The sequence below is a fragment of the Taurulus bubalis genome (genome assembly GCF_910589615.1).
Source record: "Taurulus bubalis genome assembly, chromosome: 8".
Lineage (NCBI taxonomy): Eukaryota > Metazoa > Chordata > Actinopteri > Perciformes > Cottidae > Taurulus > Taurulus bubalis.
In genome coordinates, this window is record NC_136596.1 from 6,761,796 (window position 1) to 6,775,845 (window position 14,050).

General features: G+C 46.1%; 1 protein-coding gene across 1 annotated transcript in view; it reads right to left on the reverse strand.

The window, feature by feature from the left end:
• The window catches only part of LOC306739913 (zinc finger SWIM domain-containing protein 6-like), a gene marked incomplete at both ends in the record, with an annotated part of 42,672 nt that overhangs the window by 13,418 nt on the left and 15,204 nt on the right, over positions 1 to 14,050 (reverse strand). The window contains 3 exon segments of the mRNA XM_079222000.1: positions 70 to 220; positions 2,477 to 2,625; positions 4,838 to 5,194. Coding sequence (XP_079078126.1) covers positions 70 to 220; positions 2,477 to 2,625; positions 4,838 to 5,194 — 657 coding nt within the window.

A 14,050-nucleotide genomic window follows, 5' to 3' on the forward strand; every position in this document is an offset into this window, starting at 1 on the left:
TAGTGTGTGTGTGTGTGTGTGTGTGTGTGTGTGTGTGTGTGTGTGTGTGTGTGTGTTTTCCCCCCTCACCTAGCTCGTCCCAGAGCTGTCTGTACTTGTCGGTCATGGTGGTGCCCTGCTGTCTCCACAGCGCCAGCCGAGGGTCGGCCATGAACTGTTCTGTGATCAGTGCTAACATCCTCGCTCCGTTGGAGTCACGCATCTTCAGCATCTCCCTCACCTGCAGGAGGCGAGGAGGAGGAGACAGGAAGGACAGTTAGGAACACATACACGAACACACACACACACACACACACAGTTTGCACAAGCAAAGAGCTATGACACAAACACAAAGCTCACACAACTTCAGGGACATGAAGCTCTAGCGTAAGTTTAGACAGGAAGACTATCCCCTCACTCCAGGCCCGTAGGCCTCCCACTCATAGTGTCCGTCACCAGCAGCACACATTCCATACTGGATGTCCCTGTCATGACGTGTCAGAAGTGTCAGACTTTCAGCTGTTCAGCAGCAGGGCGCGCCCAGCCAATAGCGCAGAGTCACGCCCTCTTCGCTAGCCTATTAGCTTGTTGCCGTCTCCCTTTAAATGTACTGTATCCCCGCCTCTAGTGTCCTGCTGCGGTCTCATGCGACCCGCCGCCTCCTCAGCACCATCCGCCTTCTCAGATTCAGCACCCCGTCTGCATCTCCAGCATCTCCAGCCACCACCATCAGTGTCTGGACTCCTCGGGGGAGGATCTACAGATTGCTGCCGCTCAGGGCAAACACAATCTCAAATCTCCTCGTGGAGTTCAAGCGCCAAATAAATTGTGTGTAACCCATGAACACATCATTAACTACAAATCACTCACTGTCTCTCCTGATTGAAATACAGGACTACGTCGGACGACACACTAAATAAATGAGAGACACAAAAAGCCCATGTGGAAGACAAAATGAAGGGGCGCCAAACAAATTGATGCAGTGCTTTTAAGTTTTTGTACGCCCTCATTAACATGTGTATATTTTGTGAACAATTCCACATTATTTTTGTTTGTAAATATCTGTATATAGTGTCTGATGTATCTTGTGTGTCATCTGCTGACCTGGGTGGTGAGCTAGTGCAAACAATTGTCTTTATAGGGATGAATGAAGTCGATACTGTATGCAGACACGCTTCCAGACACAACTCAGAAAACAACATTTTTGACGGACATGCTTTAAAAAAGGACCCGTATCCACTTGCTAATGTACTGTCTAGCCACAGAGCCAGTGCTCCAGACTGGGAAGTAGTCTGTTGTTACTTAGAGAGAGGTGTCTGACGTTTAACTTCCATTGTCGAATCAAGCTACATTGTACTTTTTGGCTCAATATTTTCAGTTTTCAGAATTCCAAAAATAATTTGGCGTTTATTGTTGATATCCTTTTTTTTTTTTTTATCCAATAAAAGACATGGAACACAACCATCCGTGTGGAAAAAGACGGCTCTAAAAAGACAGCTTTCTTCTTCTCGGGTGCATGACCAGCATCTTAGTTTTCTCTTCACGTTCTCGAACTGGGAGATTTTCAGAGCTGTCCTAATCGCAACAGGGACTAGTTTGTTGTAAACTTTGGTGGTCAGCATCTTCCAGCAGCAGGAAAAACAGCCACCCTTTGGTTGCGTTGGGGATATAAAATCCAGGAAAACAATGCTTAAACTGCTCTGCCACTCTTTTGAGTTCAGGGTGCTTTTAGGTCACTTCTTCTTTTTTTTAAAGGAATAAAAAAACAAAACAAAAAACAGCCATTTTTAACTTCACTTCCTGGTAGAAGTTATACAAGTTTTGAGTCTCTGCGGTAGGAGGAGTCGCAGCATTTCATTTAGCAGGGAAAAAACACGGGAGCACATATGCCGTAGGTGTGCTTTTTGCACACGGTACGTTCCGATGTGTGCGTGACTCTCGACGTGGGTTGTGCGAGTGGACAAGCGCAGATGTGTCTGTCGGTGGGCGTGTGAGCTGGTAAGGTCATCAGCGAGCACGAAGCCGAGAGACATCCTAAAAGCCGGCCAGGTTGGACGATAATGGCCTTGGCTCGCAGTCTTTACATAGCGAGCGCAGAACATTAATGCCGGCCTCACTCTGCCACTGTAATACACACACATCTCTCATGTAATCGTTTAATCGCGGCTACAGAGTAGTACAAAGAGCTAGCTTTTCTTCTTTCGCTCTCTTTATGTTACACTCCCTTTCTGCAATTAGCTCTGGCTAAGAGGCAGCCGGCCTTTTAATGTATGTGCCAATATATGCAAGTTGTTTTGTCTGGGATTACTTTGAACCGAGAAGGCCTCTTTTCACGAGGGAATAGAGGAGAAGTGCACTAAAGAGACGGACAACTTATTTATCAGCAGGATGCAGAGGGGAGACGGCAGCACCTAAAAGGGAGGGAGATGAGCGGCGTGCCCTGCGGCTGGTGTGTGATGCCTGTGTGTGTTCTGGATGCGGGTGAATGGATGCTGACCTTGCTGAAGAGTAGGTTGAGTTGCTTGCCCGAGCCGTGGTACCCTCCCTGCGACAGGAAGAGCTTGACCTGCTCCTGGACCTGCTCCTCATCCAGATGCCAACAGTTCTCATCGTCCACGCTGGCTCCTGCTGTGGGGTCCGGGGCCCCTACACACACACGGAAACATACAGATGTGTTATACGTCTATTACACCACTGTATTCCTGGTACAGAATGATGTATCAATATTATAGGCTCATGTGCAGTATAGATTCAAGATATTTTTATTGTCATGTGCACAGATAACAGGCAGTTATTCTGTACAATGAAAAGCTTATTTTGCTGGGTCCTTCTAACACAGAATTACAATAAACTTTCAAGGGAAAAAAATTAAATAAACTTACGGCAAAACACTATAAAGAAAAATAAGGCACAAAATATAGTGACAGTATTGCACAGAAATATGTATAAAATGCACTATGCATTGCTATATTATACAGATGCAAAACGCATGTTAAAAGTCACAGCTTCACCCTTGTACAATTAAAGCTCATTCTTACCTGAACAAAAAGACCAACTCTGAACAAAAAGACCAACAGTTATTCTAACTTCAGAGCATTTAATTCCTTTTTCTCCACCCGTGGGAATTTCTAATTGTTCCCTCAGCCACTCAATATAAGAACATGTGCAAATACCCTGCCACTGTTGAGGACAAAGAGATGGACAAAGTAGGACCCTAACAACTAATCCATTAGTCAATCAACAGAAATTGAACTGGCAACTCAAACAATTAATTGATTATTGGATATAACATCCTCTGATTTCCAGCTCCTTAAAAGTGAGGATTTGATGATTGTCTTCGTACATGGTGGTACACTGAATAGCTTTTGGTTTCTGAGTGCTAGTCAGACAAAGCAAGCGGCATGAAAACAGGAAATTGTGAATTCAATATTCTGATTTGAGAAAATAATGGTCAGTTTAATCAAAAAATAAAAATAATCATTAGCTGCAGTTGCTGCGGAAAACATAGTAATCTAACGGCCACTATGTGCAATACCATGCAATAACACACCTGGTTCACAAATCATATTCGTGTTTTTCAGCCTTTAGTACACAATTCTACACTATGGCAATGCAGGTGGGACCAATTTTAGAAAACAAAACAGCAAAGCCTCTAAGTCAATTTGTCACCACTCTCAAAGCCAAATGGGTTGCAATTGTAATTTAACATCAATATCATTAATGCGGCACACTCTTGTGTGGTCTGCCATCCTCCATTAATACTTTCCTCCAATATTATCCAAGACGTTGTTTTATGAAAGCAGCCGAGAGCGAAACTAAACAAATTATCCTTTACTCGTCATAGAAAGTAATATCGTGATGTCCCTTTAAACGTTTTAAAGCGAAACACGGACACTTTGTGCTGCCGTTTTCAGCAACATTTATTTTTTCATACCACATTAGGAAGACGGTATAGTGTGCCTGTTTCTTACTGTAATACCTCAAAACTGCTGTTATGTTGTTTCCTAAAATGAAAAAGTAAACAACAATGAAGTAAAAGACCGCAATTCTGAAAAAAGCGTAAAAGTAAATGAATACGCGCATGCACCTGAAGACGATGGAATAGAAGTAATTCTTTCAGATACTTTCATCCAAATGACTCGTTTTAGTTTTACAGGATTATTGACGTGAGGGCAACGAATCAATAGGCTGTCAACTTAAAAAAAAAAAACTTTGTCACAGCCCTTTTGTGATGAAGATCTCTCTCATTCTCAGGGTCACTCATTTATTTCTGTCAACCATTCCCAAAAGGTTTCCATCTCTACATTCTTTCCACCTCTCTTCTTCTCATTCTCTTCAAACTACTTCTCCCGAACCTTTTCCCAGCATGCCTGGAAAAAAGGTCTCCCAGAATTTCCTTCCCTCTTTTCCTTCTTCTTTACTTCAGAGATACGAACCAGTTTGTCATTAAAACACACCTTTTCATGCTTTTCCTCTCTTTTGTCTGCCTGTGTTGTTTGCCCTTCAGTCTTCTCCCTCTTTTATTAAGATAAGCGGCAAGTACAGTATCGATAACAAGAGATATGCACCTTTCTTTGTCTCTCTGCTAACCTCTTCGTCTCTGTTTCTGTATCGTTCTCCCACTCTCAGAGGTAAATAACAGGTCTATAGTGTTGATTAGCAGCACGCAGTCTCTCCTTTACTGTCTGGATCTCACTAATGAGTAACATTGATCCTGCCACACTTTACCTTCATCGGGCAGTCAATACACACCTGCATCTAGGAGGCAGGAAAACACACACACCTGCATGATCATGAACATCTCCGCAGCTTCACACGCACACGCACACACACACACAACACACACACGTTCTCTCACCGTGAACCTGGTTGATCTCGGAGTTCTGCGACAGGATCTCGTCGGCCAGTTTCTGCGCGGTAGGCAACACTTCGGTGTGGTGGACTGAAATCAGATACTGGACGAACTTTTGCAGCTGGTCTCTGCTCATCTGGAACAGGGTTTCCGAGATGGGCAGGTGCAATTTGACCTGTTCGGGCTTCCGTACTCTGTAAAGCGACAGCGCCACTACATGGGCGCAGTAGAAGATGTCTTTGTTGCCGCAGGTGCACGTTACCGCCGTGATCTTGCAGCGGTCGAAGCTGACGCTGACGCTGCAGACGAGCTCCGGGGTCGAGGGTGTGGCGGGGTCCGTTACTGTGCCGCTGAGATGGAAACCTGAAAAAGGTGAGAGGGAGAGTTATTTTTCTAGAAAGATCTTTTTGAAGAAATCTATGTCGAGGTATCCCCCCCTTCCCTCCTCTCCTCCTTCAGTCTTTAAAGGCAGTCAACTAAAGATTAAACCTTAATTAAGGAAAGTTTTGATGACAGAAATGACACAATTTCACCGGTTCCATTCTCTCAAGTGTTCTTTAACTAACATGATTGTTAATTGAACATCTGGGCGCTGTGAATTTGAAGAGAAAATAATCCTCAGATCAATCCATAATGAAAATAATCATAATCAATAATCACTTAATTATTTTTGACTAATTTAGCAATGAAAAAATTTGCTTGAAACTTTAGCCATTACGTTTCAAGCAACTTCGACTGCTACTACAAGATCAGAGGTTCAACCAATCATCATTAAGTAAGGCAGAGACAAGATCAGGCATCCATCGTCTCCAAAAGAGGAATTGGAACTTGATCAACTCATTGAATGTGACCTTTAGTAAACAACATTAGTAAATGAATCTCTTTAGGAATGAATGCACATTAGGACGAATCAGAATCAGCAGTCACCTGCCAAAAAGGCCTCATGTTCTCTGATCATGAGAGCATGATCGGGACCAGCTGCAGACCGCTGTTACGACCCTGACAGAGAGTCAGTGAGCCGGACTGATATCGAGATGCAGGAACCGAGAAAGAGGCGAGGAAGTGAGCCGTGAGCCGTGAGCTGTGAGCAGTGAACGCGTCTGTTACAGTATGAATTATACAGCCTCTTGTTTGAATATAATGTTGAATCTTATCCTGACTGCGCTATCCGGAGGCGCGGCTAGTCATTATGCGAGGATGAATATGAATGAGCAGGGCGGGGTCCCCGGCAGTAGCCTAAAACACACACACACACACACACACACACACACACACACACACACACACACACACACACACACCCACGTGAGCATATGAAAGAGGCTCACATGTACGCACACACTGAGCCGCTGCGTGAGATCATGCATTTATTAATAATGGGAGTGGTTAGGAGAGACAGAGAGCAGCTTATGAATGCATTAATGTGAGCAGGAGAGATCACTGGAATGCATGCGCACCAGGCAAAGACATACATCTCTTAAATACGTTTATCAAAGGGCTGAGCGCACGCATCGCTGCGGTATCAAGCGCGTATTAACGCATATATCAAAGCGTCTTCTGGGCCTCTGAATTAGGTAAGAAGGGGAGGGGCAGGAGTTGAATATTTCATAGGACGGAGATGGAGATGGGGTGAGGGGTACACAAGCGAGATGAACAGAGGTAAGGTTATGGGGTGCACGAAGAAAGCAGGCGAATTGGAAGATAAAAGAGAGAAGGAAGCAAACAGGGTCACAACCCTATAATATGGATATAAAAATAAAACAAGCCGGTGATAGGGGCCTCGTATTTATCCTCTGCAGTGTCCCAGAAGTAGTTTTGTAAATAAAAAGACAGGAAAGCCTTTTAAACAGCATCTGAATCAGTTCGACTGATGCCTCGAACATGTTTAGCGATCTGAAAAAGCTCCATTAGCTCGGATGCTGTAATCCAGCAACATTTGCAAAGAGCGTCACAGCAGAAATAGCAATGTTTTGTTATTGTATTGCAGAACTAAGACGTGTTGGCTGCAAATATCCAACGGTACAGAACATCGCCATGGAGATACGCCTTTTCCATTTTGAGAGCCAGCTGGCAGAGGAAGTACATGTTCGTTAACAATGTACACAGAAGAGGGGTGTGGATCCAATATGGCAGCCACTTACATCTGCAGTGATCAAAGCCTATATGACTACAGCTGTGAGAGACAGACAGACAGACAGACAGACAGACAGACAGACAGACAGACAGACAGACTCACTCTTAACTGAGACAAAAAGGTTTACATGGTGCAGCTGCTTGTGGAATGGAGGGCTAACCTATTAAGCTGGATAGCAACTTACAAATGAGCAATGGCTTGTAATATTTGCCAACACATTAAGTGTGTGTGTGTGTGTGTGTGTGTGTGTGTGTGTGTGTGTGTGTGTGTGTGTGTGTGTGTGTGTGTGTGTGTGTGTCACAAGCTTATGTTTCAAGAGTGGCCTCTGGTCCAGAGAGGGGAGAGAAAAAGAGAACATCAGAAACATGTGGGGCTGAGTAAAATCAACCTCTGATACGAACACGCACAAACACACACACACAAACATGCATATCAGACTGTCATAAAAGCAGCAGCAGTTTCTTTTGCAAATGTTTTTCTTTCTTTTTCCCAGAGGGAAAATTAACAGCGATACAAAAAAATTCTAAAAAACTACACAGTGATAAAAGACGTATTCTTGTTGGGAAACTCGGCTGTGTTCCCCTTCGCTTTAATGGACACTCTCACTCTCTCCACTTCCAAGGCCTTTTCATGCGTCCCTCCTTCCCTCCATCCGCATTCCCACAGCTCTTTCTCTCTCGCTCTCTGACAGATGGGTAGGTAATGAGTTTCGCCTTTCCCCGTCCAATCGTCTGGGCACCAAAAACTGGCCCCCCACGCCAAAAAATGCCCTTTTAATTTAGCCAAGCACTGAGTACAGGGCTATTACTGTTTAGGTGCACACACACTCACTCACTCACATGCACGCGCACAGACACACACACACACACACACACACCTCCCATGACTCCTGGTTGGGTGGGTATGAAACCTCCAATGTCTCATGTGCTAGCTATTAAAGAGCCTGGTTCCCCCCTCACCCAGTCCACCCAGCTCCCCTCCCCGAGTGGTGCTCAGGGCTCTTTTCTGTGCATGTTCAAGAGGCCAGGGTTGGCTTTCAAAGTAACCATGGCGGCCATTTTTAGAACAAGGCCTCTGTGAGGTTGCCCTAGAAACCCCTTGTGACCGCCCCAATGAAATCACACTTGGCCCGAGGAACTGTGTAAAGGCAGCAAGAACAGTGTGTGAAAGAGTGGGCGAGAATTAGCGTATGTATATATATGTTCAAAACCCACAAAGGCCTGCAGACCACCCACACTTTTCGGGGGACCCACATCAAAGCATTCCCCCAAATAGCAATTCGCTCTATCTTTCTGTCTGGTTTTGAACTTGTATAAGTGCCGATAAGCCAGCATGCGCTCTCTTGACCAGCTAGGCCCACTTGTCTATTCAACGAGGGGCCCCAGAAATACCGGACTCCTGCTCCCATTTCAGGGAGGAAAGGCCCTGCAACTCCTTCAACATACATCTGCCGTGACGGAAGAATGCCGCCTTTATACACTCCCTATAAAACAGGATTTAGCTTCCCACATGAAGGCAGACGGCGGGTATCAGGGCTGGGCCTGAAAGGTCTGCTTGCCTACGCACAAAAGTGCTCAGTGTTCCAAAATCATTGGGGTAAATTAGATTGAGCAACGTACATATATTTCCACAATCAAATTAAGATTCCAAGTCAAAGGAGAAAAATTCAGGCCCAGCAGTGGGGAGGTCATTAAGTTTATTGGCTGAATTGGTTCATGAGTGACTGTCACCTAAATCTAATATGGCACCATGTGGTTCAGGCAGCCCTCGTCTGTATTTGTGTGTGTGTGTGTGTGTGTGTGTGTGTGTGTGTGTGTGTGTGTGTGTGTGTGTGTGTGTGCGTGTGATAGAAAGATTCTGAATACATGATTGATTTCAGTGTGAGAAGTAAGCTGAAACAAATGGGCTGGTGTGAAAAGCGAGTCAACAAAAGCGAAGGAACAATCGTAGCAAATAGATATTTAAGGCACTTTTCTGCCTGCGCCGATTCACTTAAGCCTCGCACATTAATCAAATTACCTCAAGAGCTGCAGACAGACAGAAAGCAACACCTTAATCTGACTCGGGCGCTGCTGGAGCTTTTCCGATCCACAGGGGGACCACCTGCAGTAGCTGGCGCTTTAACGTGGGATCCTCCTCCGCGTCGACCACAGATAGCTAAAACCTCAACTGAGAAAAAGCCGCCTGACTGGAATCCAATCTGTTTGGCCAGACCGAACCGAGAGGCCCCACTGAAAGGAGATCTGATCCACTACTGAAGACGAGCAAAGGCTCCCCGGAAGGTTGAGGACAGGTCGGGAACTGCTGGGCGACCCCACCTTCGACACCAGCTTCATCCCCCCCTCCCTTCAACCCGGCTCTTTCAACTGGCCCAATTAATACGCTTATAAAAACAATTATCTTACAGGGTAGGTCTGTGTGAGCAACAATGAACACATGCGTGTGTGGTCATATAAGGAAGCACCCATACAGAGACTATAAACAGAGATCAATGCTATCCTGCAGGAGACCTTGCTCCGGGCGTGCGTGTGCGTGTGCGTGTGCGTGTGTGTGTGTGTGTGTGTGTGTGTGTGTCCTAGGTGTGGGGCGGGCTGGAATAACACAGCTGAGCTCCAGGGGCGGCCATATTTATGCCTGAAACCTTATGGTAGACCAGAAAGCCTCTTTTTCCCTACACACGTGCACAAACCGGAAAAAAACAAACATACTTTTTCACGGTCTGAATGCTTATCCCGACAGACACAAACGGGCAGGAATTAATGTTTTGAGATATTCTATGAATATGAATTTCAATGCTTTTACTTCCGCTTCAGATTCTGACAGCAATATATGCATGCTAATCACAGGGATGGGAGGAAGAGAATATCTGTGTGCCTGTGTGTGTGTGCGTGTGTGTGTGTGTGTGTGTGTGTGTGCATTGACGGCTGTGTGGGTGATTGGAGTTGTCATCAGCTGGCAGTTGAAATGACAGTCGACTACTGGGCTGCTGCCACTTAGTTGTCATGCGGTGCATCAGGAATGACTTGCAATTTTCTAACTATCACTTTCAAAATGGATTCTAATTTTGCTGGATTGGGCCTGTCAAGCAGCGCTGGTGTTGCCGCTCTGCTGAGGTTGGCGTTCAGAAGGCTGACCAGTGCGGAGAGACAGTGAAGCCTCAGTTCAGGGAAGTGAGAGACGCAAGACAAAAAGGATAAAGTGATGAGAAAATGAGTTCTGTTAGTGCGAGATGAAAGACACGCTTGCAAGAAACCTGTTTTTTTTGGGGAGAATTAGCTGGGGTGCGATTCTCTCAAAGGAGTAGTTTGACATTTTGGGAAGTGCGCATTGTTGCCAAGAGTTAGATGAGAAGAAGATCGATAGTCCAGTCATGTCAAGGAAAATGTAAAGCTGGAACCTGCAACTGGTTAGCTTAGCTTAGCACAAACACTGGGAACAGGGGGATAACTGTTAGCATGTCTCCATCCAAAAGGTACGAAAAATCCCCCCACTAGCACCTCGAATGCGTCACGTCTCTTTTGCTTAACCCGCACACAAACCAAAGCACAGAGACGAGAAGATGTGGCTCTAAAGGGGGGATTATGTACCAGACCATGTCTTGCACAGAAACGGGTAGCTGTGGTTACATTTCATCCATTTCCCCCTGTTTACAGTACTAATGCTAAGCTAATCTAGCGTAACTGCTGGCAGTAGCTGCATATTAACTCTACAGATAAAAGTGGTATCAATCTTCTCATCTCACTCACTGGACAGAAATCAAATATGCGTATCTTCCTAAATGCCAACTACTCTTTGAAGTGCAGATAGCGATATGTATTCAAATAGCTACTCACCACAATGCCACAGCTATTGATAAGAAGATAACAGCAATGTCCAATGCAGCTATTTCACGCAAAAACACAAATTGTTTTATATGTTTTTGTTTTTTATCAAATGATGTATCTAACAAGGCAGTAATAGTTGACTTAGGCACATCATACCCTTCCGCATTGGTCTAAAATTACTATTGGGTGTAATTTCAGAGTGGCAGCCGTGTGGTATTGGGTGAACTGTGCTATTCAACAAATCTCTGTCACTGGAGGAGCCAGTAGCCGGCTAATTCCGTCTCCTGGCTGTACATTAACTATACATTATCCCAATCCGTGTGCAAGGTTCATTAGTGTGAATGAAATTACAGCTGGCTGCAAATGAATGTGTATAATTAGCAAAGGTCTGTCCCAGTAGAGCCACGCAAGCTATAGACGAAGGTAATGGGATCCATTGAAAAGCCATTGTCTACTGCTTCATGGCTTCAGTATCTTTCTAATGACAAACCTATGCAGCCGAGACATTATAGCTCTAGCTTCCTTGTAAAGGAGGGGGGGAGTCTGGGTTGAGATTAGCCAGTATTTGTCGGTTGAGAAGACTGCACATATTGTAAAACGGCAATAACAAAGAACATGGCGATGTATGATTCGGAATGTTTTTTTTGTGTGTGTTTGTGAGGCAGGAGCTGTGTTTTGTCGGATCTCGTGCATCATTTGCACGCAGAAAGAGTGCCAAAATGACATTTGCTGCGCCTGTCGGAATTGATTACAAATGTGTTTCTCTTGCTTACATTTGAACTCTGCCCTTCAAATCCTTTTGAGATGAATCTTTTTGATGAAAAAACAACTTTCCAAAATGCGTCTTGACCTCAAAGTTCAAAAAACGGTTCAAAAAACAAACAAAAACAGTATGCAAAAAAAGATTCAGTGAAGCTAGTGAGTGCAGCGCACAGGCAGAAAGGCCCGACTGTGGAAGCCAACATGGCTGAACGGGAACAGAAATCATTTGCTTATGAAAATAGCTGGGCACTAACAGCACTGGACTGAAACACTACCGCATGACTGTGTGCACACATGTGTGTGTGCTTGTATGTGTGTGTGTGTTTTTAGGTTCACTTATCCACGCCAGGAAACAACCTTACACTCTTTACCCTTCCCATTTCATTTGGAAAGTCACTCGACACACTCCACCACCACGACACGCCCCCGCACACACACACACACACACACACACACACACACACACACACACACACACACACACACCACCCCACCCTTTGACACACACTCATGATGCCTTCATGCATGCACGCATACTGGCTTCAGTGACTCCCTGCAGTCAACCTCCTTCTGCTCACAAACAGCCCCTCCTCTTTCCTTTTTCTCTCTCCAATAACTGACTCCTCCCTTGCCCCCCCCCCCCCCCCCCCCCCCCCCTCCCACGACACACGCGCACGCGCACACACACACACACAACGTTGCCTAGCCCTAAGCTGACCCGTTGTGTGTACTGACGTCACACACTAGACAAGGGGAGGCATCATTCCAGACAGACACACATACACGAACACGTGCACACCCACACACACACACACATACAGGCCCCAGCCGAGGGGGAAGCTGCATTCCAGCACAGGCACACAGACACACAAACACACATCACCACGCCTGGCGGTGGGAAGCATGGGGAGCGCTCAGCTGTAGCGGGGAGGTGGGGAAGCGGGCCAGGGGAGGCGAAGGGAGGGGGTGTGGGGGAGTTTCAGTGGAGGGAGGAGGGGAGCGATGGCTGTGAGCCAGTGTTCCTCTGAGCTCAGCACTTCCCCTTTCAGCTCCAGCCAGCCGCCAGTTTGCGTAACGCAGCCCATGCAGCCCTGCCGGCTCGCGCTTAACCCCTTCCTTCCTGGAAGTCACTGAGGTCACACCCGCTGTTCTCTGCTCGGCGACGCATGGCACATCCTGGCGTAAACCCCACCCCCTTTGCCCAGCATCCCCCTGCTCAGGCTGTCACATTATAACATTGGGCACACAGGCCCACTACTCATACTTCCTCATTATTACCTGACACACAGGGAAGCAGACGCACAACATGCACAGAAATGATACCCTCGCCAGGAAATAGGTTAACCTTTTACGTGCCACTTTCCTTCTTCATTGTAAATATACGTACGTCTTTGTTCTTGAATACAGTGAACACGGGCGTGTGAAACAACTTAAATATGTAGGGAGGCTGCCCGAGAGGAAACCGGATTTAAATCATTCTTTGAAGTCAACACAAAAGAACTGCAACCACTAAAATACTCGCCCATTTATGAGAAATTACCAAGCAATTAGCACAGCCACAGACAAATATGTCGCTCAATTATCAGTTGTCATAGACACATATGTAGGTCACACACTAACCACCTTAACACAGATCTTTTTGGTCAATGAAACAACAAAGAACACGCACGCGCGGCCTGGCATGTGCACCGTATCTGTTCAGTTCTGTATATCTATTGACCTTCCCAGCGCTTATGTAGGCCAAAGTGTCCACCCTAACCCACAGAGATGTGAGGCCTCGTACATCAAACGTGGTGGAGGTGGTGGTGGTCCCCGCCCCCCCCAAAAAAAACCCTGCTGAAAAGTGTCATAGCTCACACTAACCGCAGAAGACACCGTCCACGGCGGAGGGATGGGCAGAGCGGAGGGAGGAGTGAACGAGGGAGGAGGGTAGGTTCTCTCACATTTAATATCACTTGACACGCGTCATCCAGCATCTCTCAACCAGCCGCTGAGCCTGTGTCAAAGCTGCGGCGTGTGTACACACACACACACACACACACACACACACACACCAGACACACAGACACACACAAACAAATGCAACCCAAATACAAATATCTCAGCCCCCTGGCGCCGTGATCGACGAGCTGCGGCAGAGAACGAGAATTACCAGGATGAAGACAAGTTAGAGGAGGAGGTGGAGGGGGAGCAAGGGAAAGGTTGCATACGTCTCTGCTGAATCACTGAGGTCGATTATCTTGCCTGCAGGCTATTCCTGTAAATATTGACGTTGATGTTAGGACCACTCTCTTAAGGATAAGCTATAAAGCAAGGGGGTTAGATTTACTCTGTTCAAACTGTAAGCATCTGAAATCACACGCTACGCTTGGCCTTCTCCAAGCGTGTTGAGGGGAAACAGGGAGGGACTTTCAGGGTGAAGAGCTGCAACCACATGGGGGAACTGAGCTCTCAGTAGGTTCACAGATCGCTCCTCTCCCTCTCGCTCTCTCTCTCTAG